The 9124-nt window shown below is 39.1% G+C and overlaps 1 protein-coding gene across 1 annotated transcript in view; it reads right to left on the bottom strand.

The window, feature by feature from the left end:
* Window positions 1-805: 805 nt before the first annotated feature.
* Window positions 806-9124, bottom strand: part of LOC147361882 (ATP-binding cassette sub-family C member 4-like) — a 115995-nt gene continuing 107676 nt past the window's right edge. The window contains exons 13-16 of the mRNA XM_086328423.1: window positions 8393-8503; window positions 3036-3136; window positions 1269-1460; window positions 806-817 (exon numbers count right to left, since the gene is read on the bottom strand). Coding sequence (XP_086184549.1) covers window positions 806-817; window positions 1269-1460; window positions 3036-3136; window positions 8393-8503 — 416 coding nt within the window. The remainder of the gene's footprint in view (window positions 818-1268; window positions 1461-3035; window positions 3137-8392; window positions 8504-9124) is intronic.

Raw genomic sequence — 9124 nt, 5'->3', positions numbered from 1 at the left:
TCATCAAGGTTTATTCACAGATCAGAATTTTCTTCCTTTTAAAGGCCAAATAATACTTCATTATAAGGATTTAGTTCCTTCCAACTTTTGGCTGTTATAAACATAGCTGTACCATAAATGCTACCTTAAAATAATATATAAGACACCAAGGAAGAACTCAGGGTCTCAAAGACGCATTTGAGTTGACTCAGAAAATGCAGAGAGTTTCACTATCCAGATGATGGAGGGCCTGGGTATCTGAGGCTGAGGGGCAGCATGTGCACTGGGAACAGGTAGGATGTGGTGCTTTGGGAGAAACTACATACAATCCGTGTGCGGGGCGGGTGGTGGGGGGTGTCAGACACACTGGCTGCAGAGGTTGGTGGGGAAGAGCTCCTAACACCTTGTCTGTTTTGGCTTAGTGTCTTCAAGATTCTGTCCTGATCCCAGCTGAGGGCCTCAAACTGAGTGTGGAAGGAACATCACAAGCAGACATGGATGCTGACTGGTCCAGGTCACAAGCCTCTCTTCCCACACGGATCTTCTCTGCTCCAATCAATTTGCTTTTGACTTTGGGCCAATCTCTAGACCTTGCCTCCAACTGATACCATGATTGCTCACTCCTGACTGGGTCATTATTGAGGCTCTTCTCTGGTGGACACAAGCTCACTCCACAGCCCCTTCTGGAATGGGCTTGAGGCTATGCTATGATTCCAGCAGCAGCTCACACAGCCCAGTAAGGATCAGATCTATGTTAAAGAAAGAAGCAGTCTTTGGGAGGAGGGTAGGAGCATGGCAGCTCAGTGTGAGTGAGTGGAGGACAAGGCTATAGGAAGGCCTAAGGGACAGAGAAGGAGGCTGCAATCAGGGGGTACCATCAGAGGAGGAGGAGATTTCAGAAATACAAATAAGAAAAGATGGAAAGGAATGAGATATTGGAGTTAGGATCAGGAAGACTTTGTATGAATAATCCCAGACATTTGTATGAAAAGTCCCAGACTTTGTATGAATAATCAGGTGTCATATATAGTGTCCTGGGTCAGGCTAAGATGAAGCCCTGGATTGCAGGGCCCACCAGCCATCATGAGGGAGCTCACGACACAGGGAAAAAATTTCCTGGTATCCCAATTCCAAGGTCAGTTTCCAAGAAAGATTCACCCACAGTGTCACTGATCTAATCTGCATCCATTAGGAACAGAGTCTCCCTGACACACTGACAAAGAAGCCAAGAGCAGATGTGGTGCTAAATCCTTAGCTGGATTTTAAAAAGGCAAATGGCTTAAACTAACCTTTTGTCTTGGGTGAAAGTCTGGATACAGGTTCTTCAATACCAGACGCCCGTCCGACTTATGCCTGAAGTTCACATAGTTAAAGGAAATCATTCCCTTATTGGGCCAGGATGGAGGTGGACGATACTCAAGTTCCCAGGGCGCTTCTTTCTCAAGGTCTGTGTATTCAATCACCCTTTCTACTGAAATCATCTGAAACACATATGAGATCATATGAGTTAGTATCAGAGGGTCTTGTTTATGGCTATTCAGAGACTGTAAATCAAACCTTCTGCTTTTATATGGTTCAGAACATCCCAAGTCTCAGCATCCACAAAGGACAGAAGTAGGAGTCTGATGAGGCCTTGGGTGATTTGCAAACTTGTTCATCATCTTCTACACTTTTACATATGTCTACTTCAATTTTATATTAAAGTTAAAAAATTAAAGAAATGCATGTAAAATTTTATTGATCCTCCTTTCACATCTGAATTTAAAAAAAAAAAAAAAAAGATTTTCTTCAAAGAAAAGAATACTTTTGGACACCAATTAGTACTGTGTGGCCACAGAAGGGCGACATGTTACAAATGAACAGAATTAGATGGTCATCAAACCTCATTTTAATAATCAGTCATTTTCTATTCTATTATGAGCTTCCCTGATAGCTCAGTTCATAAAGAATCCGCCTGCCATGTAGGAGACCCTGGTTCGATTCCTGGGTTGGGAAGTTCCCCTGAAGAAGGGATAGGCTACCCACTCCAGTATTCTTGGGCTTGCCTTGTGGCTCAGCTGATAAAGAATCCTCCTGCAATGCGAGTGACCTGGGTTTGATCCCTGGGTTGGGAAGATCCCCTGGAGAAGGGAAAGGCTACCACTCCAGTATTCTGGCCTGGAGAATTCCATGGACTGTATAGTCCAAGGGGTCTCAAAGAGTCAGACACAACTGAGTGACTTTGAGTACTTCTACGCTGTTAGAAGAAAGACATGGAAAAATTTCATTTTTATTGTTTTTCTCCCTTTAGGAAAAGGTACAAATATTCAAAAGTGTATAATTTACACAATGATTAAGGTCTTCTAAACAACCATGACCCCACACCTTAGAGAGCACATTCTGAGAGAGAGCCTATCCTACCAGGAAGAAGGGCCACCAGCAAATTCAGTGTTCAACACACACAAGAATACATAATAAAATGGGGGAGGGGTGGAGAAACATAGTAATTAAATAAACTTCAAAATGCTAGATTATTTTCTTTTACCAAAAATGAGGAATTACCCATTAAGAAACAAATACAAACAAGCTGCTAAGAAATTAGCTTATATTGTCTCCAGAATTTCAGAACCTCCCTTCTACAGATTTGAAGACAGTTTGTGATGAATACAAAACCTTCTGACATGGCATACACATGACTGAGAAAAATATGTATATATATTTATTTTACATTAATTTTAAGCACATGGAAAGTGAAAGTTGCTCAGTCATGCCTCACTCTTTGCAACCCCATGGACTGTAGACTGTCAGGCTCCTCTGTCCATGGGGATTCTCCAGGCAAGAATACTGGAGTAGCCATTTCCCTTTCCAGGGGATCTTCCCAACCCAGGGATCGGACTTGAGTCTCTTGTGGCTCTTGCATTGCAGGAGGATTCTTTACCATCTGAGCCACCAGGGAAGCCCTTAAGAAGATGGAGGGGAATGTAAAAATAAAAATTTTATTTTACATAAGAGTTGCTTTTATGTCATATAACAGCAAGGATACTTGAAAAGGCTAAGAACAGAAAGATAAACATCACCATGTTCTCAACTTCCACACTTTGCCTGACGCACCACTGGAACATACTGGTAAGTGTGATGGTGAGCGACAGCACCAGGCCAACATGCCCAGCATCCAAAGCTAAATGAGGAAGAAGAAGGATAAAGTCAATCTACTTCTCAACCCCTTACACAAATCCTTCTGTACTCTACAAAGAAGACTATTTTATTTTTACAATTTTTATTGGAATATAGTTGATTTACAAAGTTGTGTTAGTTTCATGTGTAAAGTGAATTAGCCAGACATATATGTAATCTGCTCTTTAAAAATTATTTTCCCACATATGTTATTAAAGGGTATTAGAGTTCCCTGTGCTATACAGTAGGTCTTTTTAGTTATCTATTTTATACACAATAGTGAGAGGACTCCTTTATAATATTTAAATCATTTGCATGTAATGATAGTGTTACTCATAATATTATTTCTGTTGTATAAGACAATAATAAAGTTAAACACACACACACACACACTATGAGGGACTTTCCTGATGGTTCAATAGCTAAGACCCTGAGGTCCTGACACAGGGGGCCCAGGTTCAATCCCTGGTCAGGAAACTAGACAGATTCCATATGCCACAACTAAGAGTTCACATGCTGCAACTAAAGTCCTGCCTGTTACAACTAAGACTGAAGATCCTGCATGTCCCAACTAAGACCCAGTACAGCCAAATAAATAAGTAAATTTAAAAAAAATACGATGAATTTAGAAAGAACTAGCAAAGTTGTTAGACGACAGAGGATGAGATGGTTGGATGGTATCACCAACTTGATGGACATGAGTTTGAGTAAACTCCAGGAGTTGGCAATGGACAGAGAGGCCTGGTAGGCTGCGGTCCATGGAGTCACAAAGAGTCAGACACGACTGAGCGATTAAACTGAACTGAACTGAACTGAACTGAACAAAGTTGTTCTTCAGTACTAAGTCATGTCTGACTCTGTGTCATCATGGACTGCAGCACACCAGGCTTCCCTGTCCTTCGTTATCTCCCAGAGTTTGCTCAAACTCATGTCCATTGAGTCAGCGATGTCATCCAATCATCTCATCCTCTGCCACCCCCTTCTCCTCCTGCCTTCAATCTTTCCCTTTATCAGGGTCTTCTCTAATGGGTTAGGACTTCGCATCAGGTGGTCAAAGTATTAGAGCTTCGGCTTCAGCATCAGCCTTCCAGTGAATATTCAGGATTGATTTCCTTTAGGATTTACTGGTTTGATCTCCTTACAGTCCAAGGGACTCTCAACAGTCTTCTCCAACACCACAACTTGAAAGCATCAATTCTTCGGCCCTCAGTCTTTTTAATGGTCCAACTCTTAACATCTGTTGACAACTCTTACATGACTACTGTAAAAAATATAGCTTTCATTATATGGATCTTTGTTGGCAAAGTGATGTCTCTGCTTTGTAATATTCTGTCTAGATTTGTCATAGCTTTCCTTCCAAGAAGCAAACATCTTTTCATTCATGGCTGCAGTCACAGTTTGAAGTGATTTCTGGAACCCAAGAAAATAAAACCTGTCACTGCTTTCAATTTTTCCCCAGATGGGACCGGATATCATGATCTTAATTTTTTGAATGCTGAGTTTTTAGCCAGCTTTCTCACTCTGCTCTGTCACTTTCCCCAAGAGGCTGTTCACTTTCTGTCATTAGAGTGGTATCATCTGCATATCTGAGGTTATTTATATTTCTCCCAGAAATCTTGATTCCAGCTTGTGCTTCATCCAGCCCAGCATTTTGCATGATGTACTCTGCATAGAAGTCAAATAAACATAGTGACAATATACAGCCTTGTCATTCTCCTTCTCCAGTTTTGAAGCACTCCATTGTTCCTTGTCCAGTTCTAACTGTTTCTTCTTGACTTGCATACAGGTTTCTCAGGAGACGGGTAAGATGGTCTGGTATTCCTATCTCTTTTAGAATTTTCCACAGTTTGTTGTGATCTACACAGTCAAAGCCTTTCACGCAGTAAATGAAGCAGATGTTTTTCTGGAATTCCCTTGATTTCTCTATGATCCAGGGAATATTGGCAATTTCATTTCTGGTTCCTCTGCCTTTTGTAAACCCAGCTTGTCCAGCTGGAAGTTTCTGGTTCATGCACTGCTTAAGTCTTGTTTGAAGGAATTTGCATATAACCTTACTAGCATGCAAAATGAGTGCAATTATATGATAGTTTGAACATTCTTTGGCATTGCCTTTCTTTGGGATTGGAATGAAAACTGACCTTTTCCAATCCTGTGGCCACTGTTGAGTTTTCCAAATTTGTTGATATATTGAGTGCAGCACTTCAACAGAATCATCTTTTAGGATTTTAAATTGCTCAGCTGGAATTCCATTACCTTCACTAGCTTTGTTCGTATAATGCTTTGAAGTTAAGGCCCACTTGAGTTTACAGTTCAGGATGTCTGGCTTAGGTGAGTGACCACATCATCATGGTTATCCATGTCACTAAGAACTTTTTTCTACAGTTCTTCTGTGTATTCATGCCATCTCTTCCTAATCTCTTCTACTTCTCTTAGGTCCTTACCATTTCCGTCCTTTATCGCATTAATCTCACCTGGATTGAGATACACTTGACAGTATAATACAGGTAAGGATGTCATTGTTCAATTTTTTTCTCCTTATGCTTCAATTACCATTATGTAATTTCACTTTCTACGTCCAATGTAGCTGCAGTTGAAATCACAAAAACGAGGCAATGGATTTTGTAAAACAAGGCACTGCTTTTAAATTTAAAAAATTACTCTCATTTTTGCGTTATTAAAGACTGTGATTCAGGGTTATTGCTATGGAATAGTGAGGGATGGTGAATTCATGCCACACATTCCAACAACTGCTCATCTGGGACCCACACAGCAGTGAGGATAGTGTTTTTGCTGCAGAGACTCTTTCTCACACCAGTGTACCAGACCCCTACAATCAAGAGATCCAAGTAGCCCTAAAGCTAAAACCTAAAACCTAAGCTGTACAGAAAGCTTAATAGTAAACTTGGTTCTCTCTATCCAACTACAGGACACTACCTGGAATGTTCATAAGGTCATCTTGCTACAGTTATGTAGACCTCAACCCATTCAACGAAAGATAAAAAGATAAACGATATCCATGAAGACTTACTATAAACAAACAAACTACTTAAGCAATCTACAGATTCAGTGCAATCCCTACCAAATTACCAATGGCATTTTTCACAGATTTAGAACAAAACAGTTTATATTTTGTATGGAAACACAAAATACCATGAATAGCCAATGTAATCTTGAGAAAAACAAAGAAGAAAAATGAAGCTAGGAGGAATCATGCTCCCTGTCTTCAGACTATACTACAAAGCTACAGTAACCAAAATCAGAAATACAGATCAACAGAATAGGACAGAAAGCCCAGAGACAAATCCACGCACCTGTGTCACCTATGAGAAAGGAAGCAAGAATATACAATGGAGAAAAGACAGTCTCTTCAATAAGTGGTGATGGGAAAACTAAACAGCTACTTTTAAAAGAATAAAATTAGAACTTTCCCTAGCACCATACACAAAAATAAACACAAAATGGATTACAGACATAAATTTAAGACCAAACACTACAAAACTCTTACACGAAAACATATGGAGAACTATGACATAAACTGCAGCACCTCCTACAGTAATGAAAATAAAATAAAACATAAACTAATGGGACCCAATTAATCTTAAAAGGTTTTGCACAGCAAAAAAAAAAAAAAAAAAACATAAAAAATACCAACTCCAAGCTGTAGAATGGGGGTAAATACTTGCAAACTAAGTAACTTACAAAGGATTACTCTCCAAAATATACAAACAACTCATGCAGTTCAATATCAATAAATAAATAAACAACAAAATAAAAAAAAATGGGCAGAAGATTAAGAGAGACAGTTTCCAAAGAAGATACACAGATGACCAAAAAACACATGAAAAGATGGTCAACATCTCTAATTATTAGAGAAATGTATATCAAAACTACAGTGAAAATAAAAATGAAAAAAAAAAGCAAAAATCTACCATGAGGTTTCACCTCACATCAGTCAGAATGACCATCATCAAAAAAATAAGTACTGGAGAGGATGTGGAGAAAAGGGAACCTTCCAACACTGTTGGTGGGAATGTAAACTGGTAAAGCCACTATGGAAAAAATATGGAGGTGCCTTTAAAAACTAAAAATAGAGCTACCATGTGATCAAGCAGTCCCACTCCTGGGCGTATATCCAGTGAAAACCATAATACCAAAAGATACATTCTCCCTTATGTTCACTGCAGCACTATTTACAATGCCAGGACATGGAAGCAACCTAAATATCCATCAATAGACCAATGGATAAGGAAGATGTGCTATCATACATACAATGGAATATTACCCAGCCATAGCAAAAGGTGAAATAATACCATTTGCAGCAGCACGGCTGGGCCTAGAGATTTTCATACTGAGTGAAGTAAGTCAGACAGAGAAAAACAGAATATGATATTGCTTATATATGGAATATAACAAAAGGCTACAAATGAACTTATCTACAAAACAGAAGTAGAGTAACAGATGTAGAAAATAAACTTATGGTTACCAGGGGATAAGGGAGGGGAGGGATAAATTGGAAGACTGGGATTGACACATACATACTACTATAGATAAAATATTAAAATAGATAACTAATAAGAAACTATTGTGAAGTACAGAGAACTCGGTAATGACCTACCTGGGAAAGAACCTAAAAAAGAGTGGATATATGTATATGCATAGCAGATTGACTTTGCTATACATTGGAAACTAAGACAACAGTGTAAATGAACTATACCCTAATAAAACTGAAAATAAAAATGAAAGAATGGCAGGGGCCCAGGGCACCACAGGTCTGCTGGAGCAGGCACGTTCATACCTGGTCTTTACTCCTGCAGATTCCTAAAGTCAAAACCAGAAATTCTTTTCTAAAGGACAATTCACTTGAAGTATTAATCAAAATGCAAATTACTAAAAAAAAAATACATGTTAATGGGGTATGGAAAAAGAATCTTTAAAAAAGTGGATATATGTATAACAGATTCACTTGGCTATATACCTGAAGCTAACACATTGTAAATCAACCATAAGCCAATCAATTTTTTAAAATGGCCTCAAAAAGGGCCTACTGTAAATAAATAAGTAAATGAAAAAAAAACAGATAAAAGTCCTCATCAAGACACAAATGACTTCACAAGGACCTCACTGTGGAGTTATATACTGCAGACACTTTAATACAATTCATTAGAACCAAAGAGTGTATATATTAGATGACAAGAGTTTAATAACTACAAACAAAGCTATAAACTGTAACCATATCACAAATATTCACATCTGTACTTACATTGTACCAGGATCAGGGTCCCAAAGGCAACAACAGTGACAAAGATGGCACAGATGACATCCAGATACACAGCGAGCCATTGGGACGTGGTCAAAAGCAGGAACCAAGCCTCTGGATTTGTGAACCATAGTAAGTGCAATACATAAACAGAAAAATCACTATAGCTGCTTCTCATGAGGAAGAACATTTTCTCAGTTGAGCTACAGAAGATTTTACACAGGTAGAACAGCAAAGTTACACACCCAAGGAACCTGAAGATTCCAGAAAACTAGGTTCTAACACAAGACAATGTATGGGACACACAGGAATCAGTCCAGGAAGCATGCATGGAAAACATCAACCCACAGGTTATCAACAGAAACAGGATCACAAGAAGGAAGATGGAAAATTGCCTCATCAGTGCCTTTCCTGCAGTGCTGGGCCTCAGTGTGAAGATCATCCTCTCACAGGGCCGACTGTTTCCAGCTCTCATACAGCAGAAAGCACAGCTCACACTTTGATTCCAGCACCTTCTGCCCTCACTACAGGGCCCTGTAGTGTTTATTCTTAGGAGCCAGAGTGTATGTGACCATCAGCTAACAGGATCTTCATGTGACTTTCAAAATGCCATTTTTGTTGTCAAAATACAATAATGATTAGAAAGTTTGGCTTGGATTTTATAGACTTAGAGGAAATTCTGAATTTTCTACTTAGGGAAAAAACTTCACTGATAAAAACATAATCAAGTGGGAG

This window comes from Bos grunniens, chromosome 12, assembly GCF_055505025.1.
Source record: "Bos grunniens cultivar Pamir isolate PY7600 chromosome 12, Bosgru_T2T1.0, whole genome shotgun sequence".
NCBI classification, from domain to species: Eukaryota; Metazoa; Chordata; class Mammalia; order Artiodactyla; family Bovidae; genus Bos; species Bos grunniens.
This window is presented reverse-complemented; position numbering and strand designations above follow the sequence as displayed.